Source organism: Meles meles, chromosome 18 (assembly GCF_922984935.1).
Source record: "Meles meles chromosome 18, mMelMel3.1 paternal haplotype, whole genome shotgun sequence".
Classification (NCBI taxonomy): Eukaryota; Metazoa; Chordata; class Mammalia; order Carnivora; family Mustelidae; genus Meles; species Meles meles.
In genome coordinates, this window is record NC_060083.1 from 62,422,722 (window position 1) to 62,437,159 (window position 14,438).

The 14,438-nt window shown below is 66.3% G+C and overlaps 1 protein-coding gene across 3 annotated transcripts; it reads left to right on the plus strand.

Annotated features, from left to right (window-relative positions):
• The first annotated feature begins 1,013 nt into the window (after nucleotides 1-1,013).
• On the plus strand, nucleotides 1,014-13,836 carry ENDOV (endonuclease V). Of its 3 annotated transcripts, none has more exons than XM_045984037.1 (9): nucleotides 1,014-1,099; nucleotides 1,463-1,634; nucleotides 6,132-6,270; nucleotides 6,526-6,565; nucleotides 7,456-7,568; nucleotides 8,699-8,767; nucleotides 9,023-9,151; nucleotides 10,753-10,826; nucleotides 11,549-13,836. In XM_045984037.1, exons 1-9 carry the CDS (start codon nucleotides 1,044-1,046, stop codon nucleotides 11,609-11,611), a joined length of 855 nt encoding a protein of 284 aa, XP_045839993.1. In that variant the 5' UTR covers nucleotides 1,014-1,043; the 3' UTR covers nucleotides 11,612-13,836. The 3 variants fall into 3 exon arrangements, with proteins under 3 accessions (XP_045839993.1, XP_045839992.1, XP_045839994.1); XM_045984036.1 differs by having other exon boundaries at nucleotides 6,132-6,266; nucleotides 11,549-13,830; XM_045984038.1 differs by lacking the exon at nucleotides 6,526-6,565 and having other exon boundaries at nucleotides 11,549-13,835.
• The last annotated feature ends 602 nt before the right edge of the window (nucleotides 13,837-14,438 follow it).

Consider the following 14,438-nt stretch of genomic DNA (forward strand, 5'->3'; position numbering starts at 1 on the left):
CGTGCCTGGGGTGCAGTGGCGCCCAGAAGTGGTCGGCATTCCTTCTCCCTGCCGGACACTTGCCCGGCCTTCAAGGCCCTGGCCGCTGTGAAGTGCTCTGGCACGGCTTTCCCGCACCTCGGACGCCCGTGTCTCCCGTCGCGATCTGTATTCAGACCACGTTCCTATCCACACTCCTCCGATCCGCCGGTAGGACATCCACGTGGGTCGAGTGCCTCCATGTGAGCCTCGCTGGCCGCCTTCCCGGCCTCAGGCACGCCAACGTCTTGCCTACCACCGGACCCTTGCACGTGCTGTGCCCTTTGCCCGGGCTGCTCCGCGCGCCCAGAGAGGGCTTCCCCCACCGCCGGCGTCAAGTGGGCTGGCCCCTGCTGGACAGCGCGCGAGGACGCCGTGACCCGCGCGCCCGGCACGTGGCTGGCACAGGGGAGCGCAGAGAGAACGTGCGTCCCGCGGAGGAGCTCGGAGTCCACGCTCCGGCGGCTGTCCGCGGCCAGTGTGGCGGTGACCCGCGGGTCTGGCCCGGGACGGCCGCGTCCCGCTCTCAGGACGTTCACCGCGGCCGCTGGGCCGGAAGTCGCAGTGCCGGGGGCGGGGCTGCTGCTCGGCGGTGGGGTCGGAGCGGGAGCGGCGGAGAGCGGAGAGGGCCGGGAGGGCCGGTCGGTCCCGCCCCGCGCTCCCGCGCGCACCGCACACCTCCCCGTGCCCGGAGCCTGCGGCCGGCGCCCTCCCCAGCCGCCCTGCTGCCGCCCCGCCCTGCCCGCAGCAAGCCCGGCCGCCCACCCCCGGCTTCGCGGCCCTCTGCGCGCTGCCCCAGCCTTGGCCCTGACGGAGACCCCCGCGCGCGCGCTCGGACTCCCCACTTCGCGGCTCCGCGGAGCCTCCCGCCACTAGGCGGCGGCGTCCGGAAACACAGCCGTCCGACCCCGAGCCCAGCCCGTCGCTCCGAGCCCACGAAGACGGCCGAGCGCCTGCGCGCGGACCTCCGGAAGTGACGCGAGCCGGAAGCGACGCCACCGGAAGGGGCTCTTGGGAGGCGAGGCATGGCCGAGGAGGCGGAGGCGCGGCCGCTTGAGGAGACTCTGTCGCTCTGGAAACGGTAAGGCGCTTGGCTGGCTGCCAAGTTTTGGGGTCTGGAGTGACTTGGGGGCGGCGGAGGCCCGTCCCGCTTCCGGTACGCAGGCGAAAGGGGCTTCGGGAGTTGTAGTCCGTGAGGTCAGCGGGGCTTGCTTCCGGCGCGGGGTCTCGGTGCGGTGGGAAGAGGAGGTCGAGACCGCGGAGGAGGGGTTCCGGGCGGGGCTCCCCGGGCCGGGGTCGGGACCGCGGAACGGGGGCCCCCGAGGCCGGGCTCCCCGGGAAGAGGGTGGTGAGACCGGGAGTGCCCCTGGGAGGAGCCTCAAGGCCCCGCGCCCCGCCCCGGACGTGCGGGGTCCGGAGTCCGCGGGACGTGTGTCGCCCTCAGGGAGCAAGCTCGGCTGCAGGCCCTCGTCGTGGACCGGGACACGGAGGCGTGGCAGCGGGACGCCGCCTTCTCGGGGCTGCGGAGGGTCGGGGGCGTGGACGTGTCCTTCGTGAAGGGCGACAGCGTCCGCGCCTGCGCGTCCCTGGTGGTGCTCAGCTACCCCGAGCTCGAGGTAACCCCGCGCGGCGCCGCAGAGCCCGCGTCTGCCCTCGTGGGTTCCCTGAGCGGGCGGGAAGCGTCTGCAGCCGGACGCAGCGAAGTAGCAACGGGGGCGGCCTCGCGACCTGACGTTCGGGTCCACCGCGTCCGGCGTCCCATCCCCTGACCCGCAGCCGTTCACCCCGGCTGCCTCGGCTGCGCGTCCCTGTGTCCCCCGAGTCCCAGGCGCACCTTCCGCCCCGCCCCGTCCCGCGCTGGCTCCGTTTCGCCCTTCCTGGGTGTGGAGGAATCTGCCCCCGGCTGCGCCCTGTCCCCTTCCGTCCGCCTCCCGGGGTTTCCTGCCTTCAGCTCTGCCCGCTGCGACCCTCTCCGCGCTGCCAGCGGCGCGACCGTCCTAAGGGACTGCGGTCGCGCCACCGCCTGGCTCGCTGAGAGCGCGGGTGCTCGCTCTGACCTCCCGGTCGCTGGGGCTGTGCTTGCTGATAAGTACAGACTCGGTCGTCGCCGTGCGGCCCGTCCTGCCTGCCTGTGCGCAACGCTTCCTCTGCTCACCAGCCCCTGCTCGCCTCTCAGGTCCCCGTAGCTCCCCTGCCCTGCCCTGCCCGGCCCAACCAGGAATTACTCAGCGCCCTCCCGCTCCCCTTTTCTGCGCTGGGGTGGGGGCGGCGGGTGGCTCTGCCCTCCCAGAACGTGAGCTCCGGGGTGATGCGAGCCGCCTTGCCGTGCCCACCCGCTGCGGCGGCGGGCGCCTCGCTCGGGGCCTGCCCCGGAGGACGCTCGGACAGCGCCCGAGTCAGCGGGATGCCCGGGATGCCCGGGATTCGTTTGGGGGCCGCAGTTGAGGAAGCCTTGACTGAACAAGGGCTTGACAAGCTCCGCAGCTCAGAGGTTCGTCCTCCCTCCTCCGCGGCTCCCGAAGACTGAGTGTTCCGGCTTCTGTGTCTTCATTTCACGGGAGGACCCTGTTAGCCCAAACGTGGCAAAAACGCGCTGAGCGCCTGCCGCACGCCGAGAGCTGGCTTTGGGGTGGCCTGGGAGCCTGGCCCCCCAGGTCCCCCCGGTCAGTTTGTAGGGTGGCCTCGGGGAGAGGCACAGCCTCGGGAACCAGACCGCCGGGGTCCTTACCTCGCCTCTGCCGCTCCCACTCCGCCCCCTAGGCCCCTCACGTCCTCTTTTAACTCGGGAACAGACACAGCCCAGTTGTGAGGGGTAAATGGGAGCACGCGCGGAAGGCGAGGCGTTGGCCCTCAAAAAATAAATGTCAGCTGGTCTCAGTTCTGGGAACCGAGTTCCCGTGGTCCGTCTCTGTTCTTCCCCTCGCTGCGGGGTTCGCTGCCTCTCGTCCCCGTCCGTGGTCTCTTTCTCCGTTGTAACCAAGTCGGCGCACTAACGGGGGGTTCTTAAGCGTGGGGTGAGCCTGTCTTCCTCCTGGAACCCCGGCACAGAGAGAGTGCCTGCTGCTTGGACGGAGCCCGCGTTCATCGTCCCGTGCTGGGGAGCTTAGACTAGGAGAGGGGCTTGGCCAGGGTCTGGTGCGGAGGCTCCGCAGTGCCGGATGGCAGGTCTGCCCGGTCAGCCTCCCGCAGGCCCCTGAGGCGGATCCAGAGACACAAAGTAAACGCCTGGTTGCTGAGGGGCAGGGAGGGGGATGGACGGGGTGTGACTCCTAAGGGAGGCAAGATTTATTTGTGGGGGGCGGTCATGAAAATGTTCTAGGATCAGAAGGTTGTACGACTCCGTAAGTAACCTTGAAGTACGTGCTCCAAACAAGGAACTTTGTGGTCGTAAATTCTATCTCAAGCTTTTAAAAATACGTAAATCCCAGAGCCCCAGCTCAGTTCTGGAAAGAAAGAGGACCCCCATGTACGACCTGGAAGTCCGCTTCCTTAAACAGGCGTCCCTGTGGCAGCCCATGCAGCTGGGAACCCTTTCCCCAGCATCCCTGACCGATGGCCTCGCACCAGAGCCCGGTGGTTGGACGCCGGCTTTGTATGGCCCAAGGGGTGGAGACGTTCGTGCCTTCTGCCGGTCCACCAGGCCTCAGGCAGCAGGCGCAGGCCAGACCTTTCCCGCCTTCCTCCACGTCCACCGTCCTGCTCTCTGAAGGCCACTCTGCTCTCCCTCCCTCTGCCCCGCTCTGCTCAGAGGCTCGCTGACGTGACTTCCAGCTCCCCTGCTATTGGTCCCCCGGGATGCCCGCACTTAGCGGCGTCCGGCTCGACATCAGGCCCCAGGACTCAGCCGAGTTGCCCCCGAGTCGGGCCGGTCTAAATGCACAGAGACTTAGTGTTCGGGGCCATGTCACGCACTTAGGCTGCAAGGTCCTGCGGATCTTCCCAGGGACTGCGGACTGGATCGTGCTCACACCATCACACGCTGAGTTTTTCCCTTTTTCCAGATTTCTAACTGGGAAACGTGTAAATGTTGAAACGCTGTAAGAGTGACACCTTGAACCCGCGTGTCCTCTCTGCTTAGAGATCGCATTTTCCGCGTGCATCCCAAGGGCTCCGCGGGTGTCTCCCAGAGGTGGTGACAGCTCACTGGGGCACCCCTCAGCAGGCCTGTCCCCAGAGGGACCTCCGTGACAGCAGTCTTCAGGGTCCCGTAGCACTGCCTGGATCCCTGTCTGTATCTCTTTTGCCCAGTTCCTTCTCGAGCTGGTATTGCTTTCCCATCTGCAGGGGTCCGACGTGTTATGGAGCCCCCTGCTGCCCTTGTGTCACGTGGACGTCACGTGGACTCGGGGCGGGGGTGCCCGTGACCGCACCTGTTTCCTTTCCTTCTCTTGCTCCCTCACGTACTTCCCGAGCCGACTGGTGCAGGTCCGTGTCCCCAAGCTGGCGGCTGGCTCTTTGAATGTGTGGGGTCAGATTTCCTTTCTTTCTGGAACGCTTCTTGGATTGAGGCGTGACGTGCCCAGCCCTGTCATCCTGTTTCTCGTCTTCGGCCACGCGCTCTGGCTTTCCCGGCCGTCCTGAGTTGTTAACTTTTGCCTCGTGCTCTCATCTGCGTGTAGGAATAGCTCACTGTCCGCCACCACCGCACGGCAGCCGGCGGCGCTTACCCACCCGGGAGTCGGCATCGCCGTCCGAGCTGGCGCAGCCCTCCGTGTGCGTGGCGAGCCGTGCTTCGACAGGTGTCTGGAGGCCCGGGGCTGTGGGCGGCCGGCTGGGTTGCTCGGATCGCGAGGGACGGTGACGTGTAGTCGCTCCAGCAAGTGGTGTCCTTTCCCGAGTCGACTACGGGCACCATGCCTTCCTCCTCTTGACTCTCCTGTCTCTGAAGGGCTCACGCTCCTGGCCTCGTTCTCTACACAACCCTGCGGGGTTCCCCTGTTTCTCCCCAGAGGCCGCGTCTTCCTGCAAGGCCCCTGCTGGACCCGTGTCTCTTCCCTCAGGTCCCCGCTGGCCAGGACTGCCCACGGGTCTCCTTCTGACCAGCCCCCCGGCGCCAGCGGTCCTTGCCCAGCCCAGATCGAGAGCTGCCTCTGCCGCTCCCGGCCGCTCGCTTCTGCGTGTAGGTGCGCCGGGGCCGTCGTAACGGGCTCATCCCTGGGTCGTGCTGTGGACGAGGTGTCCGCGGAGCTGCATGTGCTCTCCTTGTGGCTCTCCGGTTTCTGGGGCTCATGTGGACAGATTCGGACATAAGCATCCATGATCCTGTGAGGGTTCGGGCCACATTTGAGCGTCCTGGGGCTCTGCTCCAGCCGCCGGGCTCACCGCGAAGACGTTTCTCTGCCCTGTCTGCGGCCGAGAGCCCCCTGCTTTGCGTCACTGGCAGTTGGATAAGCTTCCGCGAGTCCGCGATCAGGATGCTGGAGGCACAGACCCCGGCCTCGTGCTCGGCGACAGCGGTCCCTTCTCTGGGGCACAGGCACTCCCAGCCCAGCTTCAAGGGGGGGTGGAAGGTGCGCTTTGGACGGCCCCAGGGCTCTTCCTCTGGCCGCCTCACAGTCTCTCTTTAGACTCCTGTCCCTTGGGACCTGTTTTCTCTTTCAGATTGTCTAGCTCTGAGCCCACCTGTCCTTTTCTGGATTCTCTGAGATCTCTTTTCGCAGAGCCCGGCTGGCCTTTCTTGTGCTCGTAGCCTCTGTGAAGGCCCGGCCTTTGCTTCTGACAGGGAGCAGTGGCGTCCTTCCTTGTCGGTACTTGACAGATGTGCTCTGTCTTCTCTGAGCCTCCTGACGGCTGGCCTCCGGGCGTGGGGCAGACAGCGGGGACCTGAGCAGCAGCTGGGCGTGGGGCGGACAGCGGGGACCTGAGCAGGAGGGCCCGGTGTGGGAAGCGTGTGAGCACCGTTGAAAGGCCGCAGGCTGACTCCCCCCACCCAGGGGGGCAGTGCAGGATGATCACCTTGTCACTGTGCACACCTTGTCACCAGCACTCTCCCCCCAGATGGGTGGGGCTGGGGCGTGCGGCTGGGAGACGGGGAGGGAGCTGGCAGCTCCATGAGGCTCGAAGGCTAAGGGCCGAGGGCCACGCCCACCTGTGACCTGGGTGCCCCGTGACAGGTGGTGTATGAGGACTGCTGCATGGTTAGCCTGACGGCTCCCTACGTGTCGGGCTTCCTGGCCTTCCGAGAGGTGCCCTTCCTCGTGGACGCAGTGCGGCGGCTGCGGGAGAAGGAGCCCCGCCTTGTGCCCCAGGCAGGTACCTCGGCTCCGGGGAGGAGGGCCCTCCGTTTCCACCCAGGAGGGAAGGCCTGGCCGGCGCACTACCCGCCACGCAGGGAGACCTCGGAACTCCCTGGCAAGGAGGCACTCTTACCTTGAGGAGAGAGCCCAGATTTTCTCAAAAGCCGCCATCCCCCCGGACGCGGCAGTCCCGCCCCTCTTGCTCCAGGATGCCCTGGCTGATGGGTGAGGGGCAGTGCGGCCGTCTGACTTCCACCCGTGGCTCTTCCAGGTCCTTCTTGTGGATGGAAATGGGGTTCTCCACCAGCGAGGTAATCCTGCTCCCAAAAGACAGGGCCCAGGAGGGGGCAGTTCCGACCACTGTCCCTCAGGAGTGCCTGTGCCCGGCCTCGGGCCCTCTGCTGCCAGCCGGGCCCTGGCCACGCTCTGCTGGGCTTGCTTTCATTGTCAGGACCCCACCCAGTAAAGAACCCTGCTCCTTGTCACTCCCGCCTTGTTCCTGCTCGCCCCTGAGGCCTCCCCTAGCGCTCTGCACTGGCCCATGTCAGGCCCGCTCCGCCGTAGGTCCTGGCTGCCGCTCAGACTGTCCCGCCTCGTCCCACCTCCAGTAGTGACAGGCCCTCGACTGCAGCCAGACAGGAGTGCCCGTTCCCCACTGACGCTGGGAAACTACACCCACCTGCGTACTGGGACGCTGACCCCAGAGTGACCTAGCATGGGGGTGCACAAGCCAGGGGGTGGGGCAGCAGAGGGACCCGGGAAGGCTGGCCCTGGGACCGTGGGTGCCAGCATGGGGCCGGGCCCCCAGTCGCTGCATACGCATTGCCTGGCAGGAGCCCCAGGGATGTGTTGGGAGGGAAGCTGAGGCCTGACGGCAGCTGCAAAGAGGAGAAGAGGATGGAAAGTGCCAGAAAGTGGGAGGAGAACCAGTGTAAAGTATTGTGAACTAATCTGGCTCCTAACCTCGCCAGGGGCAAGGAGGCGTCTTTCCCCCAAGCCTGACAACTGTGAACTTGAGGCAGAGGGCCACGTCCCAGTCAGGCTGGCCCTCCCAGTCCTCTCTCTCCTCAGTGCTGTCTGCCGACAGGCCTCTGCTGACCTGGGGACACTCGGCACGTTCTGGTTTGTCCTCTGTCCCTACACCATGTCCGCCCTGCTGGGCTCACCGCCCGCCAACCCAGCCTCACCCTCTGCCCCGTAGGCTTCGGAGTGGCCTGCCACCTCGGTGTCCTCACAGACTTGCCCTGCGTTGGGGTGGCCAAGAAGCTCCTGCAGGTGGACGGGCTGGAGAACGATGCCCAGCACAAGGAGAAGGTGAGGGCCGGGGCGACGCCCGCACAAGGGGAAGGTGAGGGCCGGGGCGACGCCGCACGAGGGGAGGACAGGGAGAGGGCCTGTGCGGGGCACGCAGGGGCCTGCCCCTTAGGTACCTCTGATCCGGCTTGGCCTGCCGGCACTCTCCTCATCCCAGAGTAAGAAAGCCCCGCCGTTCTCCGTGGGAGGCCCGTGTCCCCCCATGGGTCGTGGGTCGCAGCGGCAGTCTGGAGGAGGGCCCTCTGAGCTCTCCCAGCCTTCTGGGCACGTGCTTGCTGCTCCCCTCCCTGTTCCCTCTGTGTTGCTGTGGCACCCCGCGTAGGGCAAGGGCCTGCAGTCACTGGGGACGGGACGTATGGGAGCCCGCGAGGCCCTCTCTGCTTCTCGCCAGCCCCAGTCCAGGGCCCGAAGGTTGGTGCTGCCCAGCCTGCCTCAGCCCTTCCTCGCTCCACCTTCTCCCAGCATCCCCCTCCTCTGGCCCCTCAAGGGTAGCACTGGGAATGAGACACCCCACTCCAGAGGGACCGGTGACACGTCTGCCTCTGCCGCTGGATGGCAGGCTCTGAGAACGGCGATCACATCTGTCTCGTTCCCCCGCACAGAACAGTTGGCCATGGAGTTGACCGGCCCCAGACCCAACTGAGGAGCCTCCCGGGCCACTCAGTGGACCAGTCCCCGCCCCTAAAAAGACTTTGTTGGGTTGAGTCAAACATCCTTAAATTCCTCGCAGGAGAGAGCATGGCAGGAAGGGCTTCTGGCCCACGGGAAGCGCCAGGCTGGGTGGGCGGGTGCCAGGCCTTCGTGGCAGCCCAGTGCCTCCGGGCATCAGTCCTGGGGCCTGGGTGGGCTGCTGCCTCTTCTCCGGCCCCGGTTCCTTGTCCACAGAACGAGGAAGGGAGAACTGAATTCCAAGGGCCTCGTCAGGGTCGGGCGGTGTAGGAATGGCCTCCTGGATGCCAAGTCCGCTCATGGGACGGATACGCCCATAGCCATGAGACCGCTTGGCTTCGCAAGGACAGACCACTTGGTGACCTGGGCCCTCCCCCGCCTCGCCCAGTGGCTGCTCAGGCCTGCCCTCTGCCTTCCACCGAGAAAAGACTTTTTCCATGTTTTTTCTTCCTGTTTTCCAGATACGATTTCTGCAGGCTGGAGGGGACTCATTTCCTCTGGTAGGAGGCTCTGGGACCGTCCTGGGCATGGTGAGCAGCCCACGCCTGCACCCCCAGGCGGGGGGGGACCCACAAACACGCATGCAGTCGCTCCCGTTCCCCAGACCCTGCCCGCTTCCCCCCGCCCCTCTGACGGAGCCAGGGGGTGCCCTGAGCCCCCCACCCCATCTGTGTGGAGGGGACCTCCGGGCTGTCCTCGCCGTGGCCTGCCCCCAACCTGTTGCCTGTCATAAAGTCCCCGGGGCTTGTCTCAACTGCACCCTGACTTTGCCTTCCTCGTCCTAGGCCCTGAAGAGCCACGACCGCAGCAGCAAGCCCCTCTATGTCTCTGTGGGCCACAAGATAAGCCTGCAGGCTGCCGTGCGTCTGACCCGAGGCTGCTGCAGGTTCCGGATCCCGGAGCCCGTGCGGCAGGTGGGTGAGCCGCGTGCACTGGCTACTCTGCGCTCAGCCCAAGCTCCTGGGGCAGGGCCTGCCTGGGCCCCGCTGGGCCCCGGGGGGAGGCGGGGGCAGCAGAGCCCCTCCTGGCGCCCTGCCCTGCGTGCAGCATCAGCCTCCTACACCGTCCTGCACCCCACACTGGGGTCCTCGGGGGCGTCAGCTGACGCCCGCCCTCGCTGAACCCCTCTGGGCCCAACCTGCCCGGCGGGCCTGCGAGGGAGCCCCTGTCCTCTGCGGGGCTGCAGGCGGTGTTCAGCAAGCCTCGTTCCGGGCCGGCCTTCAGTCGGGAGGTTGTGAGATGCGGCTGGGCCAGGCCCCTAGCATGTGTATCAGGGACGGAGGCTGGGGTGGGGCGGAACTTTGGGGAACAGGTTGGCTCGGCTGAGAAGCAGCGCAGCTCGTAGGGGCTAGAACTGAGCACAGGCGGGCTGTGGGCCTGCGTTGGGCTCGGTGGTGACGGGGCATCACCAGTCTCAGGGAAGTGTGTGTCCCAGGGAAGCCCGGGGTGTGAGGACCCGTGAGAAGCCATCCTCAGGAAGAGACCAGCCGGAGGAGGGGGAAGGCGGTCCAGGTTCAGGGACCCACGTCCGTCAAGGCCCTGGGATGGGAATGAATCTGACGCCGGCAGGAAACTCCGAGGAAGGGGTCGCCAGAGCCAGGGCGGCGCGAGCCCTTCATCAGCCCCCCCCCCGCCGCGGGGACGTGGGTGTCTCTGGGGTCTCTGGGCCGTGGGGTCTCGTGGGGTTTCTGGGCCGCTCAGAGGAGCCGGGGGAGCCCTTCCAGACAAGAGGTGCCGGTTGTGCAGGTTCCTGCCTCAGTGCTGCTGCTGTAGGACAGGAGGGCAAAGCGCCTGGAAACCTCCCTGGTCCCTACTGCTTCCCCCGCCTCCCCATGACCTGTGCCGGGACATCTCGAGGGGACCCAGGGGCCCCAGCCGCACTGCTGAGAGCCGCTCCGCACAGCTCAGCTCCCCGGTGACCCTCCCGGCCACCTCCTGGGGACCTGGCCCCTTCCCCGGCTGCTGGTGCGCAGGACGGCCTGCAGGTGGCAGCCGCAGCCCGCGTGTGGCAGTGGCACACGCCCCACCCCCCCCAACACCCGCCCCACGGCCAGGCTGTGAAGATCTGGGCCTCTAGGGGGCGCCTCCGGGGTCCCGCCGTGGCCGGAGCCCCATCCCTCAGGTGGGCTGGACCGCTGTGCTGGTGACTCCGCAGACCTTCTGGGGACACCTGGGGAGGGGCCTGTAGCAGACGCGAGCCGGAGACGGGCGAGCAGGCTGGGGCAGAACCACAAGGTCTAGCAGCACAGGCCACGCAGCCGGCGGGAGCCCAGGGTCTCCACTGGCTCCCGGGGACAGACCACGGCCTCCCGCTCAGCCTTTCCCCTCGGCCCCTTCAGGGACCTGCCATTGTGTCACTCACGGGGCTGCGGCCCCTGTTCCCGAAGGCTGGGCCTGTGACAGCCTGGCGTCACCTGTGTGGCTTTGTCCAGGAAGCAGGAGCTCGCACCGGGCTGGCGGGGGGCGGGGGCTCGTGTAGACGCCAGCACCTCTCACCGGGGCCCCCTCTCCTCAGGCCGACATCCGCTCTCGAGACTACATCCGCAGGACCCTGGGAGCCCCGGGGCCCCCCGCACCAGCACAGGCGAGGTGAGTGCTGGGCACGCTCAGCGGCGGTGGGGCCGTGTCCCTGCAGGGCTGGGAGGAGGACGCGGAGTCCCTGGAGGGATGGCAGAGACCAGGCAGCAGGATATGGGGCCTGGGCTGACTCCAGTCCGTGGGAATTCCTGACGCCCAGCAGGGCTGCCCCCACCTGCCTCGTCCACTGTTTGTGTGGGGCCGAGGCGTGGGCTCTGCAGGAAGGGCATGGGAGTCAGATGGACCCGGTTCTCGTTCTGGGCCTGCACAAGCTGCCATGGCCGTGACTTTCTCCGGGCCTCGGTTTTCTTAACTGCGCGCCAGCCATAGTCATTCTCGTCCTGTAAGTTCTGGTGGGAGAGCCTGGCACGGATGTGTGGCTGGTTATTCAACCTTCCCGTGGCACCACACCACGGGACAGACCCGTGGCCCACTGTCCGCGTGCAGAACAGGCGTGGCATTGACCAGCCCCAGAGAGGTTACCGTCGGCTTTTCCTCGAGCTCCTTTTTTCTCTAAGTCAAAGGCTGTCCTAGGCCGAGCTGAGCTGTTCTGAGAATGGGCCGCCCCCGTCCCCGAGCTCTCTCCGGCTGGCCAGCTGGAGTGCATGGGGCCCTTGTCCAGCAGGGTCTGTCCCTTCTCGAATCAGCAGCGGCTTCCAGCACCACCTGGGGAGCCAGGGGGCCTCCGGGCTGGCTCTGCATTTGATGCTGCCCTTTCTCAATGTCATTACCAGGAGCCAGAAGGCACAGGGGCCAAAGGTGTGCCCCAAGGGAGGTTCGGAAGAGCCCGAAGGTGAGGACAGGCCCCCCGAGGCCCACAGCTGAGGCCCCAAGACACACCGCAAAGACCAGCAGCGGCAGTGGGGAGCTGAGCCAGACACGGTGAAGCGCTCGGGCTGCCCGGCTTCCCACTCCTGCCCGGAGTGGTGGGTCCCCAGCTGCAGGCCTCGGCACACGCTGGCCACACCGGCCACGGGGACGGCTGCAGATTTGGCCCTGCTGGGTGGGCCCGGGCGGTGGTCCCTCCTGCTCTAAGGTCTCGGGCGCGAGGTTGCCAGGACCCCGCAGGAGACCCATCTCCCACCACAGAGTGCCGGCCCCAAGAGGAGCCCGATAGTGCTCTCCCAGGGCCCAGGAAGGGCATTTAGGGTTCTGGGGGTTCTTTGGTATGTTTTGTTTTTGTTCTTAAAGTGCCCAGGTGGGCTTAGGGCTGCCAGACTGTGTGTCTATCCTGGCTGCTCGTCCGTCCGCCCTTCCATGCCCACTGCTGCTGTGTTTGCTTTTGCGTTTTATCTTTCTGGAGCTCGTTTCTAAACCAGCGGTTCCCCCCATCTCCACCCCTGGCCAGTCAGCTGTACAGAGTGGCCTCTGCCCCAACCCTGACAGGTGCAGACTGGAGTGGCCAGGCCTGGTCCCTGGCTGCCCTGCCCAGCGCTGGCACGTTTGGAGATCAGGGACCCTGTGGGCCGGCCCAGGTGCCAGAGGCCTGCCGCTGAGATCCACGGGGAGCGGTGTCCGACCTGTCGCCCTGGCCAGGGCCTGCCAGTTGAAGCGCGTCCCGTCTGGGCCGGAGAGCTCTACCCTGCCAGCCTCCTTTCCCCAAGCCCAACCTCCCCTGCAGGGACGCGGTGCACCCCTGTCCCGGCTGCTTGTCTCACGGAGGGCTGCAAGGCCCAGCTTGCGGGGGCCGTGCCCCTCACCCACAGCCTCTAGGCCTCTGCGTGCCTGCTTGCCCTCCAGGCTCCCTACACACTCTGGCATTTGCTGAGAAGTGTGATTTTAAGAGGCCTTTCTTGCTTTTTGTACTATTTCTCAAAGAGCTGGTCGTCACGCTCTGGACAACCCTGGGGCTCAGCACTCTCCATCCCAGCATCTTCCATTTGTGAGAAGTGAGCTCTTCTCTGGGGCCCGGGCCTCGGGGAGAAACGAGGGGGACAGTGAGTGAGGCAGGCTGCTGGCCCCCTTCCCCTCCTGCCCCAATGGTGCTCCCGAGGCCCCCTTACAAGGCTGGATGGCTGGGAGGAGGCCGAGCCAGGCGGCCCCACTTGATGGCAGTGGCCCCTGTTTGGGCCATCTCAGAAGGAAGCAGGATTGCCCCAGGGCAGGTGGGGCTGTGGAGTGCACCAAGGTGCTCAGGGGCTCTCCATGGCGGGTCCCAGCATGTTCCACAGGTGCCTTTGAGGGGACTTCTGCTTGTGGGAAGGAACGCACCTGGTTCCGTCCTCCTGTCTAAGCAGGTCTCGCCTCCCACCGCCACCCCCATTTGCAAAGCTCTTGGCCTTACCTGCCTGGCAATCAACACCAGCCCTCCTGTCCTGGTCTAGGGCTTTTCTTGCCGCAATGCATCAGGACCAGGGGCAAGAGTGCAGGGTGGAGGCCGGGCCCAGACGGCCTGACTGCCTCTTACCAACTGGCCTTGGGCTAAGCAACACACCGCCCCAGACCCCGGTGCACCATGTGGAGGGCTGTGGCACAGCCCGCCTCGTCGGTCCTGCACAAAGGAAAGGACAGCGTTTGGGGGGGTGGTTCGTGGAGGCCAGGGTTGACGGCCGTCTGCTGCGAGGCTGCCTGACAGCTCCAGCGAGAAGGCAGAACAGGAAGGAAAGGGGTCCCCATCTCCTCCCAGCCTCCCTGCCGCCGCAGGCCCCCAGAACACAAGTCCTGCGAGGGCTGGGCAGACAACACCAGGCCTCGCGGGTCCGAACCGTGCCTTATGCACCCCCCGCAGCCATGTGGACAGGAGAGCTTCCCCGGGGGCTGGGAGGCTTGGCACCAGGTCCCAGCAACAACCCCCGGGGTTGTCCCGCCCTCTCTAAGGGGTGCAGGCAGATGGCCCTGGCTTCCCACGGGGGTGGGGGGGGCTCTGCTGAAAGCCATTGGCTCCTCAGAGACCAGAGGGGCCGGGTGGGCACGACCTGCTGCAGTGGGGTCCCCACCCCCTCAGTAAAGAGCAGGCCAGAGCCTGGAGAGGAGTTTAGTTTTGATATTAAAGTCACATCACAAAAGCTGCTGTTTTTAGCATTTTTTTTCAAGTGTACAATTCAGTTTTTAGCGTGTTCACAATCTCACGCCATCGGTTCTGGTGTCAAGTTCCTGAGCCGCTTTGTCACCCCACGGGGAAGCCCCCACCCTGCGAGCCGTCACTCCCCCTGCCCTGACAACTCTGGGCACCCGAGTCCCCAGAGGCACGCGGCGTGTAGCCTTCGTGTCTGGCTGCTCTCACATCTCTGGGCCCATGTCTGACCACGGGACGTTCACGGTTCTCCACGGTGTGGGGCCAAGCGGGGCCACTGCGGACGGCCCAGTGTGACTCCGCCGTCCGGCAAGAGCCTGTGTGGCGGCCGTGCACACGGGCGGGTGGGGGTTTATATGGACACGGGCATCCCGGCCCCCCAGGTGTGTACCGAGGACGGCAGTCTCTGGGTCCTGTGGCGGCTGTGTGTTACCTTCTGGGGAGGGAGCTGTTTGCCTGCTGTTTCCCACAAGCTCCCCAGCAAGTACAGGGCTCCCGGGTCTCCCCCCCGCCGCTTCCCATTCTGGCCGCCCCCAAGTGTGATGTGCATTTCCCGGAGGACGGGGAGCCCCTTCTCATGCAGTCATTGGCCATTTGTACATCCTTCTGGG

Excerpts from the sequence above, each read along its gene's own strand:
- ENDOV (XM_045984036.1), top strand. The coding sequence starts at position 1,044 with ATGGCCGAGGAGGCGGAGGCGCGGCCGCTTGAGGAGACTCTGTCGCTC. Across the intron at positions 1,635-6,131 it reads TCAGCTACCCCGAGCTCGAG|GTGGTGTATGAGGACTGCTG; the intron begins GTAACCCCGCGC and ends GCCCCGTGACAG. Across the intron at positions 10,827-11,548 it reads CCCGCACCAGCACAGGCGAG|GAGCCAGAAGGCACAGGGGC; the intron begins GTGAGTGCTGGG and ends TGTCATTACCAG.